Raw genomic sequence first — 16,281 nt, 5'->3', positions numbered from 1 at the left:
TCTTGGGTGGCGTAAGCTATGGGACCTTGCTGGCTGGGTTACATAGGCCCTTGAGCCAATAGCCTAGTACCTTCCTATGAACCTGTGTAGCATATAGATGTCCATGGAGGCAAGGTGGGGAACAAAAGGTAGGGGAGCCAGCAAGTAGGAGTAACAGAATGCCAGTGGTAAGTTATCTGGGGACAACAAGGTTACCAAGCTACCACAAGAGGTTATGTCCTATCTTACTGGATGTGAAACAGGCCACTACTAAGAGCGCCACATCCTCTGACCTAACCATTGTAAAGTCTGCAATGGTTAAAGAGGAGCACTACTTGCTTGGGCAGTCTACCCCAGTCAGCTCTAGGAGGGACCAAATTCCAAATACCTTTGCCTAGGGTTCACCTTGATTGGGAGGGTGGAAATGGAAGCAAGTAGGTGTGTTTGAGGATATCCCTGCAGATGTCCTGATAGAGAATGATTTTGATAATACAGTACCTTGTGTGCATGCAGTCAGGCTTGGAGACAGGCCTGTGGGTCTGGTCGCCTGGGGGGGGGGGCAGGACAGACCACACACTTGAAGCCGGGACTGGTGAGGTGGCTACTTGAGGGAGGGAGCTACTTTGTAGCATTGAGACTGAAGGTGAGCTGCAGCTGATGGTGGGTACTAATGTTCCTTTGGACAGAATGACTGCAAGATAGAGGTGAGTAGTAGTACCCAGGCTAACATTGAGGTACTGCTGTCAGGGAATACCAGACTTCCTGTGAAGGGGAGCTGGGAAGGGTTAGAAAGAGAGAGAGTTGAGACAGGCTCAGCTCTTAGATCCTACATTACAAGTCTTGAGGGAGGTAGCTAGGGAGGTGCCTGATTCTCAGGGAAAAGGGGATTCCATATATTGGAACAAAGGGCTACTGTATAGAGAATGGACCACTGAGGGAGAGCTAGAGGGTGAGAGAGTACAGCAGTTGGTAGTGCCTAGAGCCTGTAGTCTGGCACTTCTAGCCATAGCCCATGGCATTCCCTTTGCAGGTCATATGGGCATAAAGTGTACAAAGAGACGCATTATGCAGAACTTTTATTGGCCTGGGATTTCCAAGGATGGAACAGGATACTGCAGGACCTGTGAGCAGTAACAAAAAGTAGACAAGGCCCTTTGATGCCTTTGCCTGTGATTGAGGAGCAGTTTCAGAGGGTCACTATGGATATTGTGGGGCCTCTGAGTACCCCAAGTTCCACAGGGAAGAAGTGTATCCTTGTGGTAGTAGATTATGCTGCCAGATACCTTGAAGCAGTGGTCCTGTCCTCCATTGAGGCAGAAAAGGTGGCAAATGCTTTTATTAGAGATTTTCAGCAGAGTAGGTTTCCCAAAAGAAATACTGTCTGACAGAGGTGCCACTTTCATGTCAGACCTGCTGGCTTGCCTGGGGAAGCACTGTGGGGTGAAACACCTAAAGACCACCCCCAGACTAATGGTCTGGTGGAGAGATTAAACTGTACACTAAAGACCATGCTACGGGCATTTGCAGACCAGTTTAAGAGGGAGTGGGACAAACATTTGCCCCATCTGTTGTTCGCTTACAGAGCGGTTCCCCAGGAATCCACAGGTTTCACAGTTTGCTGTATGGCATAGGGTGAAGGGACCTCTAGATTTGATTTGCGATGAGTGCGATAGTGAGTGTGACTCTCACAAGGAGTCTGTTGTGGCAGATGTCCTAAACCTCAGGACAAGGCTCAAGGAACTCCTTGGCTTGGCCCAAGAGAACTTGGCAGAAGCCCAACAGCAGAAAAAGGTCTGGTATGATAAGAATATGTGAACTGTGGGACAGCAGATTATGATTCTCATTCCTGTCAGACACAATAAGCTGCAGGCAGCTTGGGAGGGACCCTTCAAAGTGGTAAGGAAGGTCAGTGATGTTAAATACATGTTAAAACTGCTAGGCAGGAGGCAGGGGCACAATTTGTACCATGTTAACACCATGAAACCTTATCATGATAGGGAGGCCCTGGTTTTAAGTATTTGCAGTAGAAGGAAGGAGGTGCCTGAGGTGGATCTATGTCTATAGGGAGCCAGCCAGCAAAATTCCAAGTTACTGTGGCGGAGCCTAGTGTTGCTGGCATATGATATGACAGTGAAGCACTGTACTTGGATCAGCAATATCAAGGCAGCTGGGATCTCAAGGCAGGGTATGGGATTATGTTTTTCCAGATAGGCTCATCCCTGTCAAGCAATGTTTCATAAGGGGCACTTGAAAAAACTAGCTTGAGTCTTTGAAGAGGGTGAGAGGTGTGACGAAAGGAGGTATTGCCAGCACAGCTAGCTGGAATTTTATAAATAATTATATGCCATTTGTGAATATCAAATCAATTTGTACAAGATGCTTGTGTTACATTTATATTAGAACTGTATGTCATGTGCATATCAAACTGATTTGTACAGATGTTTGTGTTGAAAAGGTATTTGTAAAGTATCTACAGTGTGCCCTACTGCAGAGAACAGAAATGTGCATGCACTATTGTAACTGTTTAAATATATATGTTTTAACAGCGGAAACTGCAGGGTTAACCTCAGTCCAGCAAACTTCAGAAAAATATCTGAAATTAAATCACTTTATAGGCTAGGCCACAAAGATGCTATCTCACAGGTTTTAAGGCAGCCAAAGAGACAGTCTGTACTAAGATGCTTTCTGTATTGTCTTTGGGGTGAACTAATTATTCGTCTGAAAGTGTGGAGGAATGCAATTGTCTTATGACTTCCAGCACCTGCCAAATATGTGAGCAAAAGCCCATGTGTGTATTTTTATATGCCAGCTACCTGCGATGGCGGTTTGCATGAGAACTAGAAGTCAGATGACCAGAAATTATGTCATTCTGCAAGCTATCCCAGCAGTAATATTTTAGATATTATTTTGAGAAGTCTTTTATTGAGAGAGAGAGCGTTTTGTATTCTGTCTTGGGCCTGATAACAACATAAATCATTCACTACATCATCTGTTGTGGCCTATTAAGTAAGTTATTAGGGTATAGTAACTGTCTTAGATACACTCAGTAATATAGTATAGCTTAGTTATTGTTTTTCTTTATTTCTCTGAGCCTGTCCTGCAATGTTATTTTAAATATTTGCTGTGGGTTTTGAACTCTGATGTCACTGTGAATAATATATTTAGTATATTCTTTTTTTATTATTTATTATTCAGTATATTTAGACCTTTCATTGTGGCTGATCTTTGTAGAGATATTTAAGTTTTGAGAGTTCTTGCATATTTATTTGGTGATACTGTGTGGGCCACTCCTAATAGCCTTGCTCTTGATCAAACTACTATTTGTATCAATATTAATTTCACTCAGTAAAATTAGACATCCTATGTTAAGGGCCTTAAAGTAGCTGGCGAAGGGTTCTGGTAGCAGTGGCAACTACCATGTAGTCTGGGCTGAAGGGGACAATGCCAGTAAACCTGTGCCAGCTTTTCCTATGTGTGTGTGTGTGTCAGCTAGCTACTTGGCAGAGACACAAAGCACCAGTTTGACAGAGAGAATGTCAGAGGACTTGGCTTGGAACCCTGGCTAAGGACTCAACTCTGTAGCTGTGCCAGTGGGGCAAGTCTTATTCAGGATCTGAAGAAAGAGGGAGAAACCAGGCCACAACTGATTGTGGTCTCCATGAGCTCTTAAGAGAATTTGCAGTTGATGCAGCGAGGTGCATCTGAAAATACTGTGTGTGTACCTGTTATCCTCCTAGTGGACATCCTTGATTACTGGTCCTGTGGTGGATCATCGCATATGCCTCCATAGCAGATATCTGTGTTCCAGCCATTTCACCTTCATTGCACATACTTTGCTGTGTGTCTCCATCAAGTATGTGTTGATTGTGACTCAAGGAATGGGGGGCTACATTTGGGTACTCAGTTGAGAACACAGGTATCTTTATTTGTTTTACATTTTTAACTGGGTAAGTGCATTGGTCCAAGGACTCTTTTCTGTCATGACCTGAGGTCTTTGTAAGAAAATTACAAAGACTTAAATTATATTGAAATACAGTGAGCTAACAGTAGCACATTATTACACAAATGGAACATTGGCCTCTCTCTCTAATTTTTGTAATAATGAACTTATCTGCAAACGCAACACGTGTATAGAAGTATATACAGGTGTCTGCAAAGTTTGTCTATGACTTTTTACTGTTTGGTTTAGATGTTAGGATATTTTGCAGATACCTTAATTGTTATGAACATCAACTGGATGTAAAGACCCTATGTTTCTAAAGTGTAGCCCAACAGTCCACTTATGCTGTGCTGAAGGCATCATAAGAAGGTTTAAACATACATGACCACAGCTAGTGGTGTTTGACTTTATTGGCCTGAATGCACCCATAAAGACTTAAAAAGAAAAAGTAAAACGTTATGGTCATTCAGGAGCCATATAGCTGAAACACATGATGTCCTTAAGGGGTCATTTGCATATATATCCCATGGGCCTCTATTACAGGATGTTTAAGGTATCACACAGTGAAAAATCTAGCTTGGCTAGGTATTTCATGTAGTTTTTACTATTTGTTTTGTCTGTATGACCTTTTTACTCTTTAGTTTGGATGTTAGTTGGGATATTTTGCAGACACCTGAATTGTTAAGGACATCAACTCAAAGACCCTGTATGTTTAAGTATAGCCAAACAGTTCACTTATGCTGTGCTAATGAGGTCATAAGGCTGAAACATGGATGTACACAGCTAGTGAGGTTTGGCTTTACTAGCCTGAATCCATCCACAAAGACTTAATAAGAAAAAGTAATAAATTATAGACATTCAGAAGCCATATAGCTGATATACTTGATATCCCTAAGGTGTCATTTGCATATATCCCATGGATGCAATTACAGGAGGTTTAAGGTATCACACTGTGAAAACTCTAGCTTGGCTAGGTTTTTCTTGTAGTTTTTTCTTACAGCAATGTAGCCATATAAGAATGTTATTGTATTGTTATTATTCTCCTATGTATACTTGTTAATTTGATAGGTTTTCAGAATAGTTGCTAATACAGTATTATTGTTTTTCGTGTTCTTACTGTGTGAAAATTGTTCTTATGTCTGAGGAGTCCACTGTATTCAAAAGGTGTTCAACCTGTGGACTCAAGATACCTGCCTCCTCAACCCCCATTCCCTTTGTGTGTACTGCTTAGGTCCTTCCCACTTTCAAGATAGCTGCCTTCAGCACCAGAGTTCTTCAGGGCAGAAAGGAAAAACTCATTCTTAAGGGGCTTCTTCCCCCTCAGATAGGGCCCAGAATGTCCACTGAATCAAAGGCACCCTGCAACTCTCCTTCTGACAAAAAAGGGAAAAAGAATCTAAAGAAGAGAGAAAAACATAAAGAAAAACAGATTGAAAAGAGGAAATAAAAAACACCAGAGAAGCCTAAGAAAAGGTCTCCAGATCCAAGTGCTATTCCATGTCTGGCATCTAAGTTGTGAAATGGTCAGATCCAAGTGGTGGTCCAAGTGCAACCAGGATCTGGAGTCCCTCTCCAAAATCATATTTTTCTGTGGGGCCAATCAGCCTCAGACTTCATTCCCCAGTATTTGAAAAGCTACCTTTAAGACCTCCTTCTGTAGCTTCATCTTCGAGGTCTGGTCTATCCACCAGAAGCCTAACCAAAATGTATGTTGACCATGTAATGAAATTTTTGAGGATACAAATTCAGCTGGGGGTCTTCTCAGTCCCATCCCCAAGTAAAGTGTCGGGAATGGATTCATCAGCACCATCCATACTAGTTCTGATGCAGTCCCCCATTCCTAGAGCCAACACATATAGGTCCAAATCCCCCTCTGACATACCAGCATCAGATCCAATAGCCTTGGAGACTTTGGCTTCAACTTATTCCCTTACTTTCTCAACACCATTGTCTTTGGGTTGGGAAGAGTTCTTTAGCCAGAGCATCGAAGTTGGTGCCCCGACTGTGGAGTCGACTATGAAGTTTTTGGAGCTGTCCCTCCCCCTTGGTGCTTTGGCAGTAGATAGCTAGACTCCCAAATCTTCTCGTCACCAACCAATGTTTGAGCCGGGAAAGCTACTGACTTTACTGATAAGGGTAGTTCATCCTTGGCACCATTAGCTGAATCAGCTTTCAAGGCTGTGGAGAGAGCTTTGGCTGCACCAAGAAGACTTATGCACTCACCAGGTTTTTATCCATCTCATCTCCCACTGGATCCGGCACCTCCTTCCTCTCATTCAGGTCGACAGGGACAAGCAGACGCAATCAGCTTTGAGTCTTCTCAGTGTTCGAGCTCCCCATTTGACTCTGAGGTGTCTATGTCAGAGGCCCTGAGACACATTTCTCAGAAAAGGACATGCAAGAGGAAGCATATAGGTTCCTGTCTTGAGTCTGTCACCAAAGACACGTGTGTGTGCCTTGTACATTTAAGAAGTGTTTCAGTGTCAGCAAGTGCATATAAATAGCAAGCACTTTCTATCTTCAGTGCCGTTTTGAGGGTACAGCCAGAGAAGAGAGCATGTATGAGTGTGATAGCTAATTTGTTTATAAGTTTATCTAAGCTAGTTATTAAGCCTCAGTCCTGATGTGTGTGTTCATAATAAAGCTGCTTGAAGTGAACCCATGAATGATGGTCTGTTTCATCCTGACATGACAATTGTCATGATGTCAGAACTGGGATTCCAGAGACTGCCTTTCAAACCTATGATGTGTAGAGTTAAAAGTGAATGTAAACTAGGAGAACCGATCCCAAAAAAGGGCCAGAAATGAACCAAAGGTAATGAAAACTTGCACAAATGATTTATTTTATAATAAAGATAAAATGGTGCATTACAATGTCACAAACCTCATTATTAAACAAGCAAGAGGCATGGAAAGTTTGTTAATTAAACAGAATGCTTAACATTAAGATATTTGATAAAACGATCATTAGAAAAGCAAATACAGGACTTAGAATAACCTCGAATTGCAAAATGAGTATGTTTAAAGTAAAATGGTCATGTTTAGAGTAAAACGAGCACAAGAAAAGTATAATGGGCATGAAAAAAGATTAAACTGGAAAAATTAATACAATAAAGGACAAAAGGGCACATTAAGCATAAATAAAGCAAGGAGACTGCATGTTTTTTGGCAAAAAACTGTGTTTTTGAATAAAATGCTGTTTTGCCTTGATCTAATTAATCAAGGGCATAACTAGTTATTCGAAGTATCTCAGTGTGTAAAAGTGCTTACAGAAGAGTTTATTTGTGTGCAGAGTACAACAATTTCATAAAGTGTAGTCAAAATACAGCCATTTCAATAAGCTTCTTGTGCTTGGGTGTGTCTTCGCAAAGTGCCGCCATTACAGAGTACTTCTTGCATTGTAAAGTGTTATTGAGAAAAGTACAGCCATTTTGGTAAAGTTTCAGTGTGCTGTTTATTCGCAAAGTGCAGTTACTTCAAAATGTTTTTTACTTTGAGCTGCTTCTGCTCAGTTTATTCGCACAGTGCAGTTACTTTGAAATGTTTCTTACCCTGATGAGAAGTGATTTCTTACAGTACAGTGATTTCAAAAGTATTTTTGTGCCAGAGAGACTTATTTCACATAGTCCAGTTACTCTTAGGCTTGTGTGCTATTGGCCGTAGTTACAAACACTTGCATAAATGTCTGGCATGTTTATATATATGTGTGTTATTGCATACTTGCAAAAACCTTTACTTGTATGTGTTAATGTGGCAGAGGCATTTTGTAAACCAGGGCCACTTGTGTTTGATCAGAATATTGCAGAGAAATGGAGAATATTTGAGCAAGAGTACCATATTCATATACAAGCAGCTTATTCTGAGAGAGAGATGGACATACCAGCATTCATTTTGCTAAACCTAGCTGGGTCAGTGGCCATTGAAAGAGAGTGTTCATTTGTGTATGCATATAAAGGAAAAGGTGAAAATCGTTATATTGTTGTACAGGCTGAGTTAGGAAAGACCCTGAGTGTTTAAAACATAAATTAAGGGAAATGTGCAACCTCCAGACAAATGTTACATTAGAGTGGTATTTGTTTTACACAAGAGATCAAAAGCAAGGAAAAACTTTTGCAGCTTATATTACTGACCTGAGAAACAGAGCTAAAATGTGTAGGTTTGGTGACTTAAAAGATAAGTTAATAAAGGACAAGCTTGTGTGTGGTATTAATAGATTTGCAGTGAGAAATATTTTGCTTTGACAGTGATTTAATGCTGAGCAAAGCTATTGAGATTTGTCAAATCCATGAAGTTACAGAAAGGCACACAAGTATGCTTACAAGTGATAAGAGCATGGTTTCAGCAGGCTCCAGAGCAAATGTAGACAGCATGCAACATGTGGCTAGGAGAAGCAGGCCTTAGCACATGGCACCTTCTACCCCTGCAGGCTGTCCAGGTAAAACCCATAGTTTTCCAGCAAGTCCTAAGAAAAGGACATGCTCACTGCATACAATGGTGAGTCAGCAAAACCCAAATCAAGTTTTATTGTTAACTATCGCAATTTGTGGTGCCATTCATGTCTAAAAGAGAAAAATGCGTAGCATTTGGTCAGCAATGCCACAAGTATAAAAAAATGAAATCATTTTCAAAAGTTTTGCAAATCAAGTAAACCTCACACAGTTAAAAAGAAGGGTCAACTCATTCACTCCAATGGAACTCAGGAAGTTTGCATTGTAACTTCCAAAGGGCGGAGTCTAAGCCTTTTGGCAGTAAATTATGTCCTCATATTTCAAACAAATGTTCATATCTTTGGAACCATAGGGGTTATGAAAGAAGTGTAAATGGCAAACTATTCAGCATAAACTATTTTATAGTGGTAGTATTCTTTAGGTTCTAGGTCTTAAACTGAATTTTTATAAGTCACAGTAAACACAGTAACTATTAACATTTGTAATATTTTGTAAGCAACTTGCAATATCTTAGCAACCACTCAAGTTACACACACACTGTCAGCAGCAGTTTATTCATCTAGCTGACAACTTTCATATGGGGCTATGGAGTTCTGTCTGTGTTACTTGGTTGTTGAGATATTTAGAAAAATGTGAAAATTATATCTATATAAATTAATATCATAAAAACAGTTAATTTAACTGCACTACACAGAAGTCAAATATTAACGAAGTTCAGTTTGCCATTGTGTAAGCTTTAAGACAAAATCTTTTAAAACCTATTACATAGCATGATTTTCAAATTATTGAAGCAGATATGAACAAGCAATTTTTGACGCCTAGAGGCGTAAGTAGGAGCTAACTGCAGAAGCAACTGGAGGCATCACTCAAATGTAATGAGTTAAAAATTCAAGTTGAACATGTAGAGATCTGCAACCCTGCTTTCTATGTAGATGGTGTGTCAGTAGTAATTTGTTGGCAAAGAATGAAGTGTTTTGTACTGTCCAGATCAATGGTAAATCCACCAAGCTCAAACTAGACACAGTTTCAAAGTGTAATGTTATGTCAGCAGAAACTTTTGCTAAGATGAAAGCTGGTGAACAACTTAATGTGGCCAGTTGTGCGAAACTTGTTGCTATGGTCAAGAAATTCAAACCGAAGGCTCAGTAGTGCTTTCATGTTATTTGGCTAGGAACTGCTACCGCTTATTATTCTATGTAGCCCGAAGACCTGTGCAGTCATTGATGGGTCTCAGAGACAGTTTGAGAATGAATTTGCTTTCCTTTACCAAAGAAGTTCATCATATAAGCACATGTCCTAGTTCTAATTTTACTGAAGCTGTTTTCTCAGAGTATGCTGATGTTTTCGACGACAAGTTAGGCAAACTTCCAGTTAGACCCAGACGTTAGTCCAGTAGTCAGACCAGCAAAAAACGATCTGATAGCCATGCAGAATTAAGTCAAAGCTCAATTGGATAAAATAGTACAGCAAGGTGTAATTTGTCCAGTTACAGAACCAACCGAATGAGTGTTGCCCATGGTAGCAGCCCACAAAAAAGGCTCAGATGAAATTAGAATATGTATTGACCCAAGAGATTTGAACAAAGCATTAAAAAGACCACATCATCCTATGCGTACAATCAAGGAAGTTGCAGCCCTAATACAGAATACCATTTTATTTTTCTGTCTTGGATGCAAAAAAGTTAAGTTGCTTGATCGCAAATCTTCATTACTGACTACTTTCAGTACCCCATTTGGAAGATATAAATTCCTCAGGATGCCATTTGAAATAAATTCTGCAAGTGAAGTATTTCAGCGTGCAGTGGAGCAAATTTTTTTGGGTTATCCTTGTGCCATAATAGTAGATGATTTATTAGTCAGAGTCAATGGTAAAACAGAGCATGACAGAAACCTTAAGAGCACGTGAAGTGAATTTGAAGCTCAATCCTCTCAAGTGCAAATTCAGATTACTAGAAGTTACATAGGTAGATCATTTATTTACTAGCATTTGCTTGTGACCAGACCCATCCAAGCAAGCAGCCATTCTTGAGATGTCAGCACTGGATAGTGTTCAAGTTCTACAACGTTTTCTTGGTATGGTCAACTATTTAGGCAAGTTTATATCAGACTTCAATGAGTTGGCAGCACCTTTGACTGAGCTGATGTGCAAAAGTGTTACATGGTTATGGTTGGAACAGCACCAGAAAGCACTGGATGACCTTAAGCAGAAAATCACTGTCCCACCTACATTAAGTTACTATGATGTCAGTAAACTAGTAACTTTTTTCCTGTGATGCTTCAACGTTTGGTCTTGGTGCAATTAGAAGGCAGACCAGTAGTCTATGCATCTAAATCTTTTACCCAAATGAAATGCAGTATGCTCAAACTGAGAAAGACATTTTGGCAATAGTATTTGCATGTTTAGAGTTTCAACACTATATCTACGGTCAACCTTTTCAGATCGAAACTGATCACAGACCTCTAGTCATGATTACAAAGAGTGATGCTCAAACTGCAGAAGTACAACTTCAAAATGGTGTATACAAAAGGCAAACTTCTTTGTCTGTCTGATACCTTATCCAGATCACTCAGAAATACAACAGAACAGCTTAATGCAAAGAATTGTGGCTTTGACATCATAGAAGTGCGTAATTTTTCTACCACTAGACTTGTGGAGCTGAGAGATCATACAAAGACTAATCCAATTTTGCAAAAGCTCAACCACTACATTAATGTTGGATGGCCATCTTAGCAGTCTAGAGTACCACCTGAAGTGCAAACTTATTTTCCTTACAGAGATGAGATGTTGATGGAAGATGGCATTATTTTCCAAGGTCCTAAAATTGCAGTTCCTGCTTCCTTACAAAGTGAATATAGCCAGATTTTGCATCTTAGTCACCCAGGTTTCAAATCTACCAAAAGAAGGGAGAGAGTACTAGCAATCTGGCCTTCTCTAGCAAAAGACATTGACAGAGTACTTTCTTCTTGTTCAGTATGCAATAGTACTAAACTACATTTGCAAAAAGAACCACTTCAGCTAAGTCAAGTTCCTGAACTACCTTGGTCAACAGCAGCCACTGATATATTCGAGTGGAAAAGTCAGCATTACTTAGTGTTGGCAGACTCTTATTCAAACTGGTTTGAGATCAATTTACCACCTAATCTAATATCTACTGCTGTTATCACCAAGTTGATACGTCATTTCTCAGTCCATGGTAGTCCACACAAAGTTATTTCTGACAATGATACCCAGTTTACCAGTCGGCTGTTTCAAAAATTTTCAAAAGAATGGGACTTTGTACATGTTACTAGTAGTCCAGAATATCCACAGTCAAATGGACTAGCTGAATGTGCAGTACAGAGTGCAAAGCAATTACTAAAGAAGTCAAAGTGTGATAATACTGATGTCTGTCTGACTTTACTCAATCTCAGAAACATACCCCATTGTGATATATTTGGCTCACCTGCTCAGCGTCTTCTATCTAGGGAAACCAGAACAATATTGCCTGTCAATTCCAGTTTGTTGAGGCTAAAGCAAAGAACAACTAAATAATCAGAAACCAGCTATACAGAAAGCATTCTTTCCAGAAGTCCAGCTATGATAAATCGAGCAGATTTTTTCATCCATTGAAAGAAGGAGAAACAGTGAGGATACAAATGGTGAAAGGTTTCGACTGGAGTGGACAAGTAACAGATATATGTGGCGAGCCGAGATCCTACTTGGTAGAATCTGTGGGTGTGGAGTAAGGAGAAATTGCAGACATCTTCTTCCTGTATCACAATCGATATCACAGCATTGTTCTTGTGTTGCAGACTCTAGATCTCAGAGCAATCCAGACAATGTTCCAGAACATATTTTAACTTCTACTTCCATTCTTGGTGATGTTCTTGATTTCCCCAAGGTTGAACGTTCAGCAGAGACTGCCCCATTTGCTAGACCTAATTCTAATTTCTATGTCATGCGATTTGGTCATATTTCCATACCTAGTGTCAAATACACAGCAACCTGGACATAATTGTCTAAATGTATTTAGTTCTGTATAATTGCATGACAAAGATTTATTTGTATTAATTGTATGTCAACCGATTTTGTCATTATTGCATGACTATTTCTCAGAGAGGGAGGATGTAGAATATTGTGTGTGTGTTGTACCTTTAAGAAGCCTTTCAAGGTCTGCACGTGCATATAAAGAGCAAGCACTTGCTAGCTTCAGTGTACAGCCAGAGAGTGATAGCTAATTTGTTTATAGGTTTATCTAAGTTAAAGTTATTAAGCCTCAATCCTGATGCATTGTACATAATAAAGTTGCTTTAACAGAATCCACAAATGCTCACCTGTTTCATCCTGACGGGGCAAGCGACAGCACGGAGTTAGATGATAGAGGAGGTTCCCCAAGACCCACCTCCTACCCCCAAAGACATCTCCCTTGGAGATCTTCTGGAATTGATGAAACAGATGGGAAGGATGGTCCACAGAAACTCCTTCTGGTGAGTCTGTTTTTTTTTTTTTTTTTTTGAAGCTTTTGGGTCTGGCCCTTTGACATCGTGGGTGTTCCCAAGTCCTTACTCCTTAATAGATCTCACTACAAATAAGGCTCAGAAGGAACCTGATGTGGCAGAACCTGTTCTCAAAAAGCCGGACAAGATTGTAGTTGACCCTAAGGATAGAAGACATTAGTTCAAGGGCCCACTGCTAGTTGCTGTGTAGGCATCAACAGCCACAAAAAAGGAACTCTCATAAGAAAGTTCCTCTCTCCACCCCCCCAACAGGGGAGCTGAGGGTGTTGGACATACTGAGGAAATGTATGTATGCTTCAGGCACCTTTGCACTTCAAATGCTGAACTATTTAGGTTGGCATAATGGTTAAGGTGTTTACCTTGCAGACACAAGGTGCAGGGTTTGATTTTCACATGGGGTGACTGGCTAGGCTTAAAATGGCCCGCAAGGGCAATTAGCCTAGTACTAATCTATGAACCTATTAACCTGACACATTTCAGAGAGACTTGATCAAGGAACTTTACAAGTTACTTTTGGGTAGCTTTCCTGTGAACATCCAAAAAACAATGGACTCCCAAACATCTGTTCTTCAGTCTACCTCAAATGTGCAATGTGACTGCTGTTGAACGCAGCTAATGGTGCATCAGTGGCATCCAATACAGGTATTACTCTGAGACGCCATGACTGGAAGTGGCTTTGCAACTTTGTGGAAAGCTTTAAGGTGTCCTTTACCAATCCTGCCTACAATGGTTCCACCCTGTTTAGACCCAAGTTAAAAGAAACTCAACAGGAGTGAACAGGATGGTAAGATGTAGTCTGCTACGGGAAACCATTTTTGTACTCCTCAGAGATCCTTTTCTAGGACTCCGAGAGAAGTTAGGTAAATGTGGTATAAAAAGTCCCATAGTTTTCATCGGAACAGTCCTGTGGATAAACCTTCCCAAGACAGAGGAGGAGCCATTACTACTGGACTCCACCCTTGAGGCAGAGGCAGACCACAAAGTCAAGGTTTCTGTGGACCCTTCACTTAGAAACCTTGCCAGTGTCCGTGAGTGCTTGCTCAACTGCTGCGCTCTGGAAGCAGTCAGGGGATGCTTCTCCTTACACACTTTAGCCTGGCAAACCGTAACTTCTGATTCATGGGTGTTCAGGATTATCACCAGAGGTTATAAAATACCCTTTTCAGAACCCCCAAAGATGATACAAAAGATTCTGGATACTCCACCCAATCAGTTGGAATTGGTAGCAACAGAGGTATCAAAGTTGCTAAACAAAAGAATCATCCAGCCAATCTGTCAAGACCAGTTAGAATCCTGTCTCTATTCTAGGTTTTTTATTTAGTTCCAAAAAAAAAAAAAAAAAAAAACCTCAGACCAATGTTGGATCTCAGCAATATAAATCAGTATGTCAGACAAAATTCCAGATGGTCATGGTGCAGCCCATTCTGACTTTATTGAGGAAGGATGATTGGATGTGATCTTTCAATCTCCAGGATGCCTGCTATCATATCAAGATCCAAAGGCAGTCCAGGAAGTTTGTCCGTTTCTGGCTGGGAGCCAATCACTACCAATTCAGGGCACTGCCATTCAGTCTCAACAAAGCCTACCAGGTTTTCACCAAGATGATGACACTTCTAACAGCTCATCTCTGTCTGCAAGTGTTCCAGGTGTTCTTGTATTTAGATGATTGGCTCCTAATTGCTACCTCCAGAGATCTACTATTACAGCACTATTCATAATTTCTCTGACAAACCAGTCAGGAATACCAGTCAATTACACAAAGAGCAAACTACGTCCCACTCTGAGCATAGAATTTATAGGTTGCCAAATAGACACTGTCCAACAAATTGCAAAACACTCCATTGCAAGAGTCAACTCATTAAAGTCTGTAACCCTTCAGGTGATGCAATACCCTCAACCACAAGCAAGACTTATTCTGCATCTCTTAGGACTGACAACCTTTTCCATTATGCTGGTTCTTTTAGTCAGAAATCACAAGAGTCCTGCAGTGGGCATTAGCAGTGCAATGGTCACAGAAATTTCACCCCTTCACACCAGAGTCCATCTTACGCAGCCAGGTATGCAGGAATCGTATACAATGGTGGATTATGTCCCAGTCAGTTATACAGGGCGGATCCTTTATCCACTTTCTTCCAAGGCCACAGTCTTCATGGATGCCTCCCTTCTAGGGGGGGGGGGGGCAGGTATTTTGAAGGGAAGGCAGTTCAAGGGATGTGTTCATCAACATGGATCAAACTTCACATCAATATCTTCCAGATGAGAATGGTTCACCTGGCATTGCAGGGTTTTCAGGACAGCCTACTGAAGGACTGACATCCACTCTTAACATATGTACAGTGCATTTGGTGCATACATCAGCAAACAAGGTGGAAATGGTTCATACCCTCTTTGTCAGGACACCATGTGAGTTTGGCAGTGGGTCTTCAAACTACTTTCTGGTAGAAGTGCACATTCCTGGGACATCCAGTGTACAAGTCCACAGGGACTGCCATTCATTTTTAGCCACTAGGTCTCCTTTACTGCATTTCCATCAATTCTTATTCCCACCAAGTCCATTCAGAAAAGCCACTAAGTGCAAGAGCAAGGTAATCCTCATTATCCCCTTTTGGCCTAAGAAGGTTTGGTTCCCCTTCCTTTGGCCTCATCTGTTGCACCCACTATGGGTCATGGATCCTAACCTGGATCTCCTCAGTCACTTCCAGGATGCCTCTACCAGATCTCCAGTTCCTAAAACTAGTTGCATGGTTTCTCCAATCTTAATGGTAGCTAGAGATGCCAGGCTTTCTTCCTGTGTAGTCCACATAATTTTTTTTCAGAAGGAATTAACCAAATAGACTTAAAAAAAATCAAATGAAAAAGATTTTCTGTTTGTGCACCTTTGAATGGATTAGGCATGTTTTCAGCCCCTCTACCAGTGCTTCTGGATTTTCTTTCTGAACTTTTTATGGGAGGTATTCTGTAATTAAAGTGCAGACTGCCAGCATTTCAACAGCTAGAGGTAGAGGGAAAGCAGTGCAAAATTTTCATATGTATGTTTCACTCTGCAGTTTCAGAAAGCTGTCCATTTACAGTGGGCAAACTGGACTGCAGCAGGCTAAAAAGCAGTTTCAGAAGGAACAGCAGGTACAAAAGGATGGGCAAAAGCAGCGGTATCAGTAACAAATGATTGCCTCCTCCTTGCAAGTTAGAACTTTAGCCAAACAGTTATGAAATCAGTATTTATCATTGCTTGACCCCTGCTCAGTCTCATGATGCATTAAAAGGTGGAAGGTTTGCCTGTTATTTAGACCAGTGGCATGTCATAACATGAGGCTAGTTGGTTTTTGAAGGGGCGTAAGGTTGTTGCAGCAAACTGGTACCAGGCTCTATGACTATTAATCTGCAGCATTAAATTCCATTGTCTGTAACAGTCTTTCAA

The 16,281-nt window shown here is 40.8% G+C and overlaps 1 protein-coding gene across 1 annotated transcript in view; it reads left to right on the top strand.

The window, feature by feature from the left end:
* Positions 1 to 16,022, top strand: part of LOC122802327 (mitochondrial intermediate peptidase) — a 2,150,265-nt gene extending 2,134,243 nt beyond the window's left edge. The window contains exon 18 of the mRNA XM_044071968.1: positions 15,911 to 16,022. Coding sequence (XP_043927903.1) covers positions 15,911 to 16,022 — 112 coding nt within the window. The remainder of the gene's footprint in view (positions 1 to 15,910) is intronic.
* The last annotated feature ends 259 nt before the right edge of the window (positions 16,023 to 16,281 follow it).

Source organism: Protopterus annectens, chromosome 5.part0 (assembly GCF_019279795.1).
Source record: "Protopterus annectens isolate FY-2018-M chromosome 5.part0, PAN1.0, whole genome shotgun sequence".
NCBI lineage: Eukaryota > Metazoa > Chordata > Ceratodontiformes > Protopteridae > Protopterus > Protopterus annectens.
The sequence above is the reverse complement of the archived record's forward strand: the minus strand, read 5'-3'. Positions and strand labels throughout refer to the sequence as shown.